Source organism: Coprinopsis cinerea (genome assembly GCF_000182895.1).
Source record: "Coprinopsis cinerea okayama7#130 chromosome 8 map unlocalized cont3.8, whole genome shotgun sequence".
NCBI lineage: Eukaryota > Fungi > Basidiomycota > Agaricomycetes > Agaricales > Psathyrellaceae > Coprinopsis > Coprinopsis cinerea.
The window spans coordinates 1,563,431-1,576,897 of record NW_003307537.1 but is presented as its reverse complement, the minus strand read 5'-3'; the positions used below and the strand labels follow the sequence as shown (position 1 = coordinate 1,576,897).

Genomic DNA, 13,467 nt, shown 5'->3' with positions numbered 1-13,467 from the left:
CGAGACATTGGTGCAATACAAGCTGGCTCGAATCCTGCCATTGCTTTGGGGGATGGCACCTAGTATACGACACCGCACCGAGGGCAAAAGGCGGCGACTCTATCTCTCAAGAAGCTTCGCCTCGTGCCCGATGCATGTCCTTTCTTCTATTGGTGTTGTGATTGGCCATTGGTGCACAACGGCAACGAACGCCTCGCGGATGCACACCCGATAAATTCGCTCTTGGATGGTGTTTGGGACTGCTTCAAGGAGCATCTCACGAAGCGGGGTGTCGACTCGAGAATTTAGCTCAACAAGGTACGCTCCCAGTCCCTCGGAAGACGCACCTCGAAACAATTTAGATCTATTGTCAGTCTACCTACTGCGACTCCCCGGGCCTTATAACGTTCCCATCTTTAAAGCTAGCCACTCCCTCCGGGAAACCATCAGGCAATACAGCCTTTGCATCTTCATCCAAATTCGGCTGATCGAAAAACGTCCACTCCAACTCTCCTCCATAAATCTTGGGTAAATCTTTCGCGTGTATTAGTTCTGTTAGCGTAGGTGCTGCGTCTTTACCGAGGACGTGGATCTTGCGCCGAGTTCCTTCATCGAACCAGCCCTATGAAGGGAGGATCCCTCAGTGTTGGAGGTTTGGCAGGCTGCAAGAGGTGAGATGAATGTACCTTGATCCAAGACCAGATTGTAGGAAAGTAGGACGGAGCATTGACGACGATGATAGTTCCTAGCGTTTCAGGGTAGTATGGCGTTGCAAGCCTAGATGCTTCTTGAAAGTGGCCTCTTAATCTAAACATCGATGTGAAACTGGCATCGCCTATACGTGCTGGTCAGTACACTTGAAACCCAAGAGAAACGGAGCATACCTAGATCTATGATATTGGTCGTGCATGAGATAGGATGTGGGGATGTTGGGTGAGGGAGATGAGAGCACAATCCAAACATAAAGCGGACCATCATCTCGTATAGGATGACACTACCAACCCGTTAGCTTGACGCATGAGAATTGAGAAATACGTACATCCGTTGATACCTTCGCTTAGAAGGAACGGCATCCAACTCCTTCTGCATGGATTCTAGAGCCGCAATCCGATACACATATAACGGTAGTCCTTGCTGGATTGGGCGAGAGATGGGTATTGAGTTATTAGACCTAGACCCCCAGAGACAAGACAACTCTGATGCCCACTTTATCTCTTCGTCCAGTCCACCGTGGATAGAACCGGCGGGCAGTCTCCAGTTCTTCTGCTGTGAACCCCGTCGCGAATAGGTTGTCTACGTCTTGTTCCTTCCTCCATTCCTCTGCGCGCTTGAATTGTGCTAGAGCCTCTGGCGGTTGGAAGCTCCGTGCTCGTAGGAATCGTCTGTAGCAATTACCGAGTTAGACTCGATAGCCGAACGACCAGAGCACCGCATATCTGAGAGGAGAAAGAGAAAGACGCACAGTACGGTAGGGTCGTCATGCGAAGCAGGTTCAACTACGCTCTTCCCATCCTCCGATAACACAGAAGGCCGGTAAAGCCCTTCTTGAACCAACAACTCCTTGAACGCTTCAAACGCCTCTGTCTGCGCTTTCGTCAAGAACCCGATATGCCCAGCAAACCGATGAGACACGACAGAGTCATCAAAGACGGAATCTGGAACTGGAGTCACTGGTGTTGTTGATCCACTGGGATTAGGGCTACCAGTTGCTGTATTTCCGTTGACGAGGTTGGCGGCCATCCTACAAGTCTTAGTTCGAGTACTGTCGATTCCGAGTCCCAGAGCAAAGCGGTGGGAGTGGTCGTGGTAGTAGCGGTAGAGATCGCGAGTGAATTGGGTGTCTGTTGCACCGAGTAATACGAAAAGGGGGGCGGTAATTAGATTTACTACGGCCGGCCTTGGGGAATACCCTTTTATGACATCTTGGGCGGTGACCGTGACTCCCAAGATGCTTTGCCAATTACGATGCCGTGGTCGACGCCGTCACCTGAGCCCGATCCGTCCCTCATGGATCCATCTCGTGTTGAAGATATATCATGATTCTTGAACAGCGCCGAGTCGATGGACATCATACGAACGAGGAGAGGAAGATCGAATGAAAATAGGGGCTCTGCTCTGAGCGAACGCCGAGGAGAGACTCCATTCGGCAATCCGGATACATCCGTCGGCAACTCAAATCCAGCCAATCGGGGATTTGCACATCTGATGGCTTGATGGCGGTGACCAACCGCGTCACGGCGCTTAAATTCAAACCACCATGGCCAACATCGGCCCTCAGCTACCCCCACACCTCCAAAACCAATTCGAGAGTCGAAAAGACGAAGAAGAAAGCGACGATGACGTTGGGTCTTCCTTACCTCCGTCTATAGGACCGCAGATACCACTGTCACTTGTTCAGAAGAAAGACGACAACGACGAGAGAGAGAAGGAGCAGGAGGGTGCTGCAGTCGGAATAGGACCTGCAATCCCAGCTCATTTGCTGAGCAGGAAGAAGGAAGATGATGCAGAAGAGGACTCAGGGGACGACATCGGTCCTTCGATAGGTCCAGTTGCAGGGCCGTCACGTCCTTCACCTTCCCCAGGCCCCTCCAACCCAGGCAAACGCGTGATCGGCCCCTCCTTCCCCACCTACGCTCCCACCTACGACCCCAAGACGTACTCCCAAGTTCAGAACCCAGATGACGACTCCGATGACGATGTGGGACCGAAACCGCTGCCTGCTGGTATGAAGCACCAGGAGTCGAGCGCGGTGCAGGAATTTATTGAGCGTGAGGAACGACGGAGAAAGCAACTCGAGGTACGCACCTGCTAATCGCTATTGCTGCTTTAGGAAGCTTACAGCACCTTCCTCGAACATGACTTCTAGGAAGCAAGTAAACCCAAAGCGCCCAAACGAGAGGAATGGATGTTGGTCCCGCCATCCCATTCTGACCTCCTCGGAAGTGCGTTCCATTTGGTTCCTTCTCGCCAGAGAATACACGATTGACATTCGCCCTGACCAGATTTGGACCCAAGTAGACTTAAGAAAGGCCGTCAATTTTCCAAGAGTACAGCAGAACCTCGAGCGACGGATACATCTCTATGGACCGAAACTCCTGCGGAGCGGCAGAAACGACTGGCGGATGAGGTATCTGGGAAGAAGCGGCGTGCGGTAGATTCTGCACCTGCTGATGACGATCCGGACAAGAAGAGGAGGAAGCAGGAAGAAGAGCGTATCCGGAAGGGAGTTGAGGAGTACACGGTTCGTCCTTTGTCTCTCTGCTGTACGGGTGTGGATGCGTGCTCACAGAAGGACTGTAGAAGAAACAACGAGGTGGAGCGTTGGTGGACCAACATGCGGCTGCGACTGCGTCCAAGGAAGGCTCGGAGGAGCCACCGGTGATCTGGGACCACGCTCGAGACATGGCGATTGGAGGCAGGCTTATGGACGATGGGAAGCGGAAGCAGATGTTACAGGAGGCCAAAGGGTTGGGGAGTCGGTTCAGCAGTGGCAAGGGTGGAGGATTCTTGTGACCCTTCCTCTGTATTCGCATCTATCTCTTCACTGACAATTGTCTATTCCATCCACACATGGTCCCCCGTGCAACCTGCGATGGAAAACAGGGAATCGGAATGTCTCGTCCGAGATGGTGTGTAGGAATGAATGTTGGAAAGCAGATATATACTCCAATGCTCTGAAGTGCATCATTCAAGTCCAAGGAGCGTGGCCGACGAGATACCGGCCTTGACTCTTCTCTCCTCCCTGAAAGGGCCAATGCTGGATCAAAAGAGGGATGCCCATAGTTCACAGTGCTCAAGAGCCTGACACCCATAACATCCTTGAGGATTCGAAGTAGGACATCGTGGCGAACCTATGCCTGACATAGCTCACAGAACTCGGAGCTCTGAGAGTTCGTGAGGCTCTCTAGAACCGGAAGTTCCGAGGTAAAACGTAGGTTACTAGCCTTCACGTTATTGAACGTGGGCGATTCAACCCATCCACTCGAGTTTCGGATGGGAAAATTCTCGGTAGGACGGGGGTGAGCGTCCACCTCCTTTTTCATCAATAAGTTATCGGCGTTCAAAGCGAGTTATTGAAGCTACGGACACGTCGTACAACGACCAGACTGTGGTAGAAGAAAAAGAGGAAAGTGCAGCCCCTGACCAAGGCGGGCGCTTTAGACGCTATTTCCCACGTGTCATTTAGCTCAAGTAGGGGGCGCGGGGCTTGGCCTGGCACGGTCACCATCGTTCTCGTCGTCCGGCGAGACCCTTTTTCGCGATGTCCAAGTCCCTCAGCAACGGTGTCGACCACACCGACCAATATGGCGCCTCAGGAGCAGAGCGGGAGGCCCTCCTTCCTCCCACCTACGACGACGCGCATGGAGAGCCGTCGCTCAAGGGGCTCGGTCCCCAAGGCGTCCGCAAGGCCAGCCCCGTCAAACTAACCTACATTCTCGCTGCCTTCGTCTCCGGAGCCCTCGTCTGCATCGTCATGCAGCTTGCCCTATGTGGACCTTCGTGTTTCCAGAAGAAACACGGCATCGAATCATCGGCACCGTTGTATATGCCTCCAGTCGACGAGGCGAACTTTGCACCCCCGTACGTTGGCTCCACCCAAGTCGACCACTTCCCTCCCACCAAACCCACCAACGCCTTCCCCTCAATGTTCCCTTCGGACGTTGGTTACCCAGGTGGAACCCCCACTGGTGCAGAACCAGCAGCCATCGCCACCGCTCCAGTCTACCCTTACCAATCCGGCCAATGTTCCAACCAGCTCATCGCACCCGAAGGCTTCTCGAACAAACTACAGTCGCACGCGAAAGACCAGAAATCAAAGGACTTCAAGTTGTTCCAAAACTGGGGTAACCTCTCCCCGTGGTTCAGCGTCGAGAAGGGAAGATTTGGCCTTGATTCGACTCCGGAGCCGCCTGAGACGTGCAGAATCACTGGCTTGCACTTCTTGCACCGACATGGTGCCAGATACCCAACCCGGTGGTGTAAGTTTAATTTAGCAGTCAGTCAGATGGATTCCGTTCTTCGTGATTGACATCATCTATGAACACTAGCCGAGTATGGTGGTCCCGCCAAATTCGCGAACAAGATCCACAAGAACCCCCAGTCTTGGGATGCTACTGGAGAATTGTCTTTCCTTAATGACTGGTACGTAGCACCGTCGTCATGGCCCGAGGTCTCTGACATAACAAACGCCTCACAGGACCTTTAAACTTGGTGAAGAAGGTTAGTTCCTATACATAGAGAAGCTCAGGTACCAGCCCCTGACCTTACCCCAGTTTTGACTCCTTTCGGAAGGAAGCAACTTTGTGAGTTTCGTTCCCCTCCGAAGTTTGATAGGCTCTAACTGTCCTGCAGATGACTTGGGTTACTCCCTCCGCATGAAATATGGTTTCCTCCTTAACGTATGCTCTTGTGACCTCCATCCACACCAAACAATTAACCCTGGTTCATAGAACTTCACCGCTACCAATACCCTTCCCGTATTCCGCACCGAGTCGCAGTGCGTCTTCACAGTCTCAAACTCATATGAATTCCTACCTGATGATATACAACTACAGGGACCGCATGCTTAAGTCCGCTCTCAACTTTGCCATCGGTTTCTTCGGATATCCACTCGATGGACAATACCAGCAAAGTATTATGATTGAAGAGATTGGCGTGAGTCTCGAACCTGTTCAGTGACAAGTACGCGTCCCGAACTCTTCTACTCTCTAGTTCAACAACACCCTCGCACCATATGATACGTAAGTAATCACGGATCCCTGCCAGTGACGACGTTGCTCACTGGCCTTGCCCAAATAGCTGCCCCAACGCGCACGTCCCATCCAAAGCTTCCAGGGGCGTCTGGTATATGAAACGCTGGGCTGAGATTTACTTGAAGGATGCGAAAGAGAGACTCTCTGCACAGATCAAGGGCTTTGACCTTACCACTGAAGATGTATACATCATGCAGCAGACTTGTGCTTATGAGGTAATATTTTTCGCTGGTCTCTTTGGCGTACCCTGTCCTGAGGACTGTATGGCAGACTGTTGCCCTGGGCTACTCCAAGTTCTGCGAGTTGTTTACTGAAGAGGAGTGGGAAGGCTTTGATTATGGGTGAGCGGACCTCGTCATTTATCGTGGTGTGTCAGCGATGCTGACCGTACCTTGTGTAGCCTTGACCTCCTGTTCTGGTACGGCTCTGCCTTTGGTTCGCCTGTCGCTCGCGTCCAGAGCATTGGCTGGATTCAAGAACTCGTCGCCCGCCTCACCAAGACTCCCATCACCGAGCACAACTCGTGCACCAACTCGACGCTCCACAACGATATCACCTTCCCCCTCGGACACGCGTTGTATGTTGACGCCACGCACGAAGTCGTCGTCCTCAACGGTAAGGCCCATAATCCTTTTTGTCGTACCTGCTTCACCGTCCTGGGATTTGACACTGATGGTACCGGTGTCATACAGTTATCACCGGCTTGAACTTGACTACGTTCGCGGAGGATGGACCTCTGCCTTACACCCATATCCCGAAGAACAGGAAGTTCCGCGTTGCCGAGTTGGCGCCTTTCGCCACCAACGTGCAGTTCCAACGTACGTCCTTCCCCTCCATCTTCCCTCAGCTCATTTCCTAATTCCTCTACACACACAGTCCTCTCCTGCACCTCCACTCCCGGTGAGCAAATCCGTGTCATCATCAACGATGGTGTGGCTCCTCTGCACGGTATCCGCGGTTGCCCTGAGCAAAAGGACGGAATGTGCCCTGTTGAAGCCTTTGTTGAGGCTCAGAAGGAAATCATCAAGGATACTGATTGGCAATGGGGATGCCATGGGGATTGGGAAGTCCCAGAGGGGACGGAGTGGGAGACCGTTACCGGACAGCCTCCTAGACCCTGAATTTTCGGGGGTTGGGGGTTGGACTGAAGGGAGAAGGAAGATAAAGGTTTCAGTATCATCCATCGGGTCCCGAGAGGCTTGGAGTAGATGTTAAGAGTGGACACCAAGTGCGCCAATTTCGTTTTTCTTGGATAATTTATGGACTGGGTCGACCCGCCGAGGTCTCCCCAGTACCACTTAGTTTTGTTATTACCATTCGTTCCTTGCGCTTTGCTAGCTGCATATACATACCTCACTTTCCTTGAAGAAACTTGCCGATGAATCGTTGCTGTGTGCCTCGCTCTTTCATTCAGCTCACACGGTTTTCAAACCGCTCACCTACCAGCAGGAAGCCAATAGTTACAGACAACCCCGCAGCCACTCAAGGACCGCCATCTTCAAGAGCGGGGTTGGAATGCAGGAGAGTTGACACATGCTCTGGGTTTATAGCACGTTCTTGCGGTAAGCCCTCATACTCTAACAATTGGTAGTTAGCACGTTGAAATCGCACCGTTGCGAAGAGTAAGACGTCTGATGATACATAGATATCGTATTGAAACAGAAAAAACGTAGTCTTCGAGATAAATTACACCGGGGGGATGGAGACACGATGGCAAGTTCCCTAGTCACAGACGTCGACACGACCAGAGACTAAAAAAAAGTAAACGGAGTAGACTACAAGTATTCGTACTAGTGATCACATCGTAAATTTCACAGACCGAAAAGGGGGTGAGAAGGGTGAAGTGAGAAAAAAAAAAAGGGTGACCGAAGGTGGTCGAGGAAGAGTTGAGGGGAGAAAATTAAAGAGGTCACTACTAGATTTCGAAAATCGTCATCGTGATCAAGCGTTTCCCGACGCGATACATCCTTCCTACGCCGCCGATACATATGAACGTCCATCAAGTTGAGAAAGATTTCAGAGGAACCAGTCAAACAGGAAAAGGTGAAAAGATATCGTTCTTCGCGGAAGAAGTAAATTTGAAGGGCATATGCGAGAGAGAGGAAGAGATACAGGAAAGGGTATAAGGGTCCACGAACCCGGGAAATTCTTCAAAGGTGTTCAACAGTCGCCACATTTAAGGGGACTTGACGGAGGGAGCTGCGCTGGGAGGAGCGCTGGGAGGTGGACCACCCTCAATTCCCATCTTCTTCCTGACCATCTCGAACGTCTTCAGCATCTTCCTCCTAGCTCCCAAAGCAGCGACACCCTTCGCCTCCAACTGGGCTTCATCCATAACCACCATCTCCTTCCAAGTGCAACCCTCAAAGTTGGGAGTATACTTGTGCAAGCGCAAGCTCCTCAACCAAGCTGGGATGTCGTTCAGCAACTCGGGGTTGACATCCTCTTCAGCCTTGGGGGTTCCACTGTCGGCACGGCTACCAACGCTGGACGCACTCTTCAATCCAGGGGATCGACCTCCAGACATGTTGCGTCGTTGGTTGCCCAAGCCAGCAGACATGGGCTGCATACCGAGCCAGTTGGGTTGGCCGAAGCCAGTCGCGGCCATTTGCGCCGCAAGAAGCTGCGCCTGGGCCTCGGGTGTCATACCCATGGCACTCAACATGCCCATGTTCATGTTGAAAGGACTCAACGGTGGTACACCCAGGCCAGGAAGACCCATGCCGAGGGTGGGGCTGCTTAGCCCAACACCAAAGCCGTTCATTTGCATACCCAATCCGTTCATGCCGTTGTTGTCGTCGTTTCCTCCGAACCTGTTCGAAGAGTTGGTAGAAAGCGCCGGGCTTCTAGAACCCCAGCCTCCGCTGACGTTCCTGTTGTTGCCTCCTTGTCCGCCAATCGGGTTTCCGTTATCGTCGTAGACACCAGTATTTGATCCTGGTTGGTTATTGCCGTCATTGTTAACCTTGTTGCGACGACGGGTAGTGGGATCGCCCATCTTCGGAACGGAAGGAGCAGGGTTCCTGGACCAGTGTGATTCAACCTTGGGTGGTTCCGCCGGCTTGGGGAACATGGTCAGATGAGGAGTGGAGACCATGCTCGCCCAGCTCTCGCTCTGGTTACTCTCTCCAGGACGAGGTGAAGCAATAGTGCCGGAGAAGTCGCTGCTCTTGGGGCGGGACGGGTTGATGATGATCTCTTGGGTCGGGCCTTGTTGTTCGCTGACTTGGCTGAGTTGAGAAGGACCCCAAGAAGCACGAGCATCAGAACCGCTCGAAGCGAGAACAGGGGCAGAAATGCGATGGGCCGCATTGCTGGCCTTGAGCTTCGCACGCTGTTGAGCAAGAGTCGCTGCCGCATCATTGTTGTTGTTGGAGTTAGCGTTGGCAGCAGAGTCGGGGGAGAGGAAGTTGGAATTGTTATCCAAGGCCAAAGATTGACGATTTCCGGGGTTGAAGTTGCGAGCAGTCGGGGAAGCCGGAAGGGGCGACTTGAGACCAGGCGACTTCAGGGTGGCCAGCTTGGCCTCCATTTGACTTTGCATGGAGCCTGTTCGATTGTCAGCGCCGTCGTCAGACGCTCAACGGGGAAAGTCACTCACCCATAGCGGGGCTCAACAGGGCGGTCATCGGGTCCGATCTCGCCATCTGCTGCAAGACGGTGATGAAGAACCTGATTTGGACTTGAGTGGAATGTTGAAGAAGACTGTAAAGAGCGGCTGTGCGCTCTGCTTCAGAAAGAACCTTGAACCCTATGGCGGACTATGTCAGACACAGGGGGAGAGTGGTTGACTGTTTACACACATTGCTCGATGGCGCTGAGTTCTTCTTTGAAATTAACGTCGAGGGAAGCTGCAGCCATATCCTCCTAAGCGGGCATGAGACAGATTATTGTCATAATCTCTGAGGCGGACGCACCAGAGTGGCTTCATAGTTTTGCAGATTTTCAAACCATTGATCAAGCGCCTCCGCTGCGGTGAGAAAGGTCGTCAGCTGGAGGAAACTACTGTCAGAAGAGCGGCTGATTTTACCTTCGGGTGTTTGGAACATTGAACCGCTACCCAAGAGCTCGCTGGTGGGTCTGGCGCTTCCCTGTCCTCCAGGACGAGGCGAAGCGGGTGCCAGAGTCGGCGTTCCACGCGCAGATGGGCCCATCGACTGACGGGCGCTGATTTTAGCATCTTGGGGCCCTGGAGAGGGGCTGGGGCTGGTAGAAGGAGGTCGAAGACTCATTGTGGAAAAAAGAAGAGAGATAAAAGAATATGGGTTGCTGTTTTGAGACGATCGGTCAACAAGCGACTGAGCTCGTCGTTGGCGAGCGTTTTGTGTCGAAAAAGAGTTTGAGTTGGTTGGAGAAAAGCGTCCTTGACGTCGAGTCGGTGGACGTTGCTAGAAACAAGCTGATCGGTAGACGGCGGGAGTTGCAAATTGCGGTTGTGGTCGTCAACTGGGTTCTGCGAGTGTTCTAGACAAGACCAGCGGAGCCTGCCGGTCTAGCGAAGAAAAGGCTTTGTCGACGTCGAGCACGACGAGGAAGGAGCGGCGAGGATGAGCAGCGATTACAAAAGAGTAAAAGCTCAAGCGGTTGACAACCACCCCACGGCCAGCTCATGGACCACCCCATGTGACTTGCTGTCACGCCTTTTGTCCTCTCCATTTCCGTTTCCTTGTTTCTCTCCCACAATTCCTCAGAAATTTATCACACTCTGTATGATGTTTCCTCGAGCCATTACTCAACTATTCTTCCATTTTTCGTCTCACTTCACAAGGGGAGATTCGTCTCTTTCCTCTCCAATCCCACTCCAAGTGTGACACTCCATACCATCACTCGGAGAAAAGCTCTGCGCTCAACGCACAGGATCCTTCAATTCATCATCACAGAATGCAAAGGAGATTCGACATCAACGGTCTGTTATTGTGCGCCGCCGATGTCCAAGGGACGAGGAAACTGCTCCTCCGGTGTGACGTGTAGCGTCAACTTACAAAGGAATATCGAGGCTGGAACTCTGTACCTGTGTAGGCCCCAGTCCACAGTAAGCAATTATAATCCCTACGTCACCCAGGCACTTGGCTGGGATCAACGTATCCAAGTATATCTCTTTGAGGAACACTGCCCAAGGCCCATCCCAGCGCTGGATGAGGATGTATGTTGATTTTGATCATCTCTTCTCTGAATGATTGCGATACTGGTGCTGTGTCGAATATCCTTCGAGGCCTTTTGCTCGATGCAGGATGCAAAGAGCGGTGCTTGGTACTTGCAGATAAGCCCCAGATACCCACCTACTCGCCTTTGGAACTCGCTTCATCTAAAACCCGAAAGAGTCGCCGTTTCAACTAGCCGTAAGAGCCATCTCATTATGACTCGAGCCTGAGCGTCTGCTTTGGAGACGATGCAGTCCCTCCATAAACGGCAAGCTCAAACCCCTATCCGCCGACTGGCTCGGCAGTGCCCGTGGGAAGACACGATCGCGGCCACTTTACACGTCGTGGCCATTGGCCAACAGCGAGCTGGGCGTCCGGCGTCATATCTCATCCAAACGACGACCACCATGCCCGTCGGTATCGAAGCATGGATTACACAGATCCCTCCTATAACAAGATGCTGGCTGGCTCTAGCTGTGTTCTCTAGTCTGGCTGTGGTACGCACGCATTGGCCGTTCCAGGTCTGAGCGAAGACTGGATATTGACTTCATAGCTTTGATCCCTGCAGCAATGTCAAATCGTTACACCCCTGCAATTGTACCATAGCTGGAAGATCACATTCCTGAATGGACAGGTACGCGTGGGTATCATGTATATGGCCTACGGCAGCTGACTGAATTTCAAGCCATGGCGGGCAATAACCAATTTCTTCTACTTTGGACCGCTGTCTCTGGACTTTGTCTTCCACCTGTTCTTCTTGTGAGCTAAAACACCTCCCATTCCTCTGGGAATACCACTGAAGAATATTCTCGCAGTATGAGATACAGCAGAATGCTGGAAGAATCATCCTTCGCAAACCGTAAAGCCGACTACTTTTGGATGCTCTTCCTCTCCGCTATCATGCTTCTCGTACGCCCTACTTCACTATCCTATCTTACTTCTCACTGAAGACTATCTCCAAACCATAGGGAATCTCTCCGCTATTCAACCTCCCCTTCCTCTCTTCACCGCTCGCCTTTGTCCCAATCTACGTCTGGTCCAGGCGACACCCTTCAACACCCATATCCCTCTTCGGTCTAATCACCATCTCAGCACCCTACCTTCCCATCGCACTTGTAGGCTTCTCTTGGATCCTCCATGGTACATGGAAAGCAGCAGCTGGCGACTTGCTTGGATGTGCAGTGGGACATGTCGGGTGGTTTATGAGGGACGTATGGTCGAGGGAGATGATTGGTGGCCCTACTATCTTTAGCCATGCGCCAGTGAGGGTGTACGTGCCGTTCGTTCCTTCTGGTAGTGTGCGGACTATTGACTTTGACTTTATAGAAGGAGGTTATTCGGGGATGCCTAGACTCGATCGCACGCCGACGTGTATTGTACCATTATCTCGCCATACCATCCGGTGGAATATTCAATATATCCTTCGCCCAAACATACTTGCTCTTACTAGCTCCCATTGGGTTTTTCGAGCATGCACCTTTCTCTGCAAATCAAAGGCAATTTGCAGCCGGTGGCAAGAAGTAGGGAAGCAGAAAGGCAATACAATTCGACAGCCAAACAGTAACGGAGACGACGATACAAGAGCACCTTGTAGGAAGACACTAATCGAAAGTCTATCTAGGTGCATGAAGAATTGCAGAGGGAGTCTCGTCCAAAGGGGCGTCGGCAGTCGACCATGTCCATTGACTGTGAGAGGTAAGGACAGCTGTATTCGTTGGGGGATCATGGGACGAACCATTTGGCGAATGGATGTGGAGTGATACTAGCCGTGGTGTGGTATTCGGCATCTTGGAGGGTAAGTGCTGTTTCATGCGTCGTTAGAAAGAGGCCATCTAGCCTTGAGATAAGACAGACGTTTAACAAAGGCTGGTTTGGCAGGGCAGAGGTTGGATTGGGATGATGCCGGGCGTGGTGCACGCAAAATGCGGCCTGGAAGTCTGAAGCAATATTTCAGTACAAGTGTCAAGGCAGGCCCAAAGCGTCGTACCATTGACACCCGTTTACGAGCCTTGCGTTGGGTAGGCAGGGATATCCAACCGTCGGGACGGAACACCCAAGCCAGGCTTGATCACAACAGAGTCGTACAGAACCAGGCACTTGGATCTTTCCCAGGTATATGCACAGGCACTAGCACCACAGCATAGAAGGATCAAACGAGCCCAACGTTGACGCAACGCTGGTCCCTTCGAGTGAAGTTCTAGCAGGGTGCCAGACTTGAAATCCAGGTGCTACAGGGCATAGAATGTGCAGGTCAGGTACTAACGGCCATGATATACGGAGACGGCTTTTGAGAGGGTGGGTTGGATGAAGGCGGATATTCCTTGTCCTAATGGGGACATATTGGTTGGTCCTGGAGGGCGAGGTTTGCTTGGTCGACGGAGATGCGCGACGATCATCGAGCTTGTCGTTGATGAGGAACTAGGCCCAGGATGGGTTGGCTGTACCACTGGAGAGGTGGTGACAGTGGATGAAGACCAAGTGAGGAAGCAAGAGCCTGGAGGGCGACCAGGTTTATATAGCTCAATAGGAGTTCAGATTGAATCGGCCTTCGATGAGACCAAGCCAGTCTGCGTCTGAATATGTTCCAAAGCTAC

At 52.2% G+C, this 13,467-nt stretch overlaps 6 protein-coding genes across 6 annotated transcripts; 3 read left to right on the top strand and 3 right to left on the bottom strand.

The window, feature by feature from the left end:
* Positions 1–358: 358 nt before the first annotated feature.
* Positions 359–1,803, bottom strand: CC1G_03023 (hypothetical protein; the record flags this gene model as incomplete). The annotated part of the gene is made up of 6 exons (XM_001835883.2): positions 1,442–1,803; positions 1,187–1,361; positions 1,019–1,113; positions 864–973; positions 666–814; positions 359–601 (listed from the first exon to the last, which is right to left on the bottom strand). Exons 1-6 carry the CDS (start codon positions 1,717–1,719, stop codon positions 359–361), a joined length of 1,050 nt encoding a protein of 349 aa, XP_001835935.2. The 5' UTR covers positions 1,720–1,803.
* Positions 1,804–2,236: 433 nt separating this feature from the next.
* Positions 2,237–3,492, top strand: CC1G_03022 (hypothetical protein; the record flags this gene model as incomplete). The annotated part of the gene is made up of 4 exons (XM_001835882.2): positions 2,237–2,776; positions 2,846–2,921; positions 2,982–3,220; positions 3,280–3,492. 4 exons carry the CDS (start codon positions 2,237–2,239, stop codon positions 3,490–3,492), a joined length of 1,068 nt encoding a protein of 355 aa, XP_001835934.2.
* Positions 3,493–4,240: 748 nt separating this feature from the next.
* Positions 4,241–6,853, top strand: CC1G_03021 (hypothetical protein; the record flags this gene model as incomplete). Its single annotated transcript, XM_001835881.1, has 13 exons — positions 4,241–4,958; positions 5,028–5,121; positions 5,177–5,199; positions 5,253–5,282; positions 5,332–5,378; positions 5,430–5,476; positions 5,535–5,634; positions 5,692–5,720; positions 5,779–5,947; positions 6,003–6,073; positions 6,133–6,347; positions 6,425–6,550; positions 6,609–6,853. The coding sequence occupies 13 exons, from the start codon at positions 4,241–4,243 to the stop codon at positions 6,851–6,853; spliced, it is 1,914 nt and encodes a 637-aa protein (XP_001835933.1).
* Positions 6,854–7,539: 686 nt separating this feature from the next.
* On the bottom strand, positions 7,540–10,289 carry CC1G_03020 (VTS1). Its single transcript, XM_001835880.2, has 5 exons — positions 9,763–10,289; positions 9,650–9,702; positions 9,536–9,599; positions 9,334–9,483; positions 7,540–9,281 (listed from the first exon to the last, which is right to left on the bottom strand). The coding sequence occupies exons 1-5, from the start codon at positions 9,962–9,964 to the stop codon at positions 7,909–7,911; spliced, it is 1,842 nt and encodes a 613-aa protein (XP_001835932.2). The 5' UTR covers positions 9,965–10,289; the 3' UTR covers positions 7,540–7,908.
* A 750-nt stretch (positions 10,290–11,039) lies between these two features.
* Positions 11,040–12,397, top strand: CC1G_03019 (endoplasmic reticulum protein; the record flags this gene model as incomplete). Its single annotated transcript, XM_001835879.2, has 6 exons — positions 11,040–11,370; positions 11,442–11,507; positions 11,559–11,632; positions 11,689–11,782; positions 11,842–12,205; positions 12,324–12,397. Exons 1-6 carry the CDS (start codon positions 11,122–11,124, stop codon positions 12,395–12,397), a joined length of 921 nt encoding a protein of 306 aa, XP_001835931.2. The 5' UTR covers positions 11,040–11,121.
* An 89-nt stretch (positions 12,398–12,486) lies between these two features.
* CC1G_03018 (hypothetical protein) lies at positions 12,487–13,212 on the bottom strand (the record flags this gene model as incomplete). Its single annotated transcript, XM_001835878.2, has 5 exons — positions 12,487–12,559; positions 12,609–12,675; positions 12,728–12,810; positions 12,878–13,101; positions 13,150–13,212. 5 exons carry the CDS (start codon positions 13,210–13,212, stop codon positions 12,487–12,489), a joined length of 510 nt encoding a protein of 169 aa, XP_001835930.2.
* Between the last annotated feature and the right edge of the window lie 255 nt (positions 13,213–13,467).

Coding starts and splice junctions, on each gene's coding strand:
- CC1G_03020 (XM_001835880.2), bottom strand. CDS start 9,964: ATGAGTCTTCGACCTCCTTCTACCAGCCCCAGCCCCTCTCCAGGGCCC. Junction 9,600..9,649: donor AAAACTATGAAGCCACTCTG/GTGCGTCCGCCT, acceptor ATGCCCGCTTAG/GAGGATATGGCTGCAGCTTC. Junction 9,282..9,333: donor CCTGTTGAGCCCCGCTATGG/GTGAGTGACTTT, acceptor ACAATCGAACAG/GCTCCATGCAAAGTCAAATG.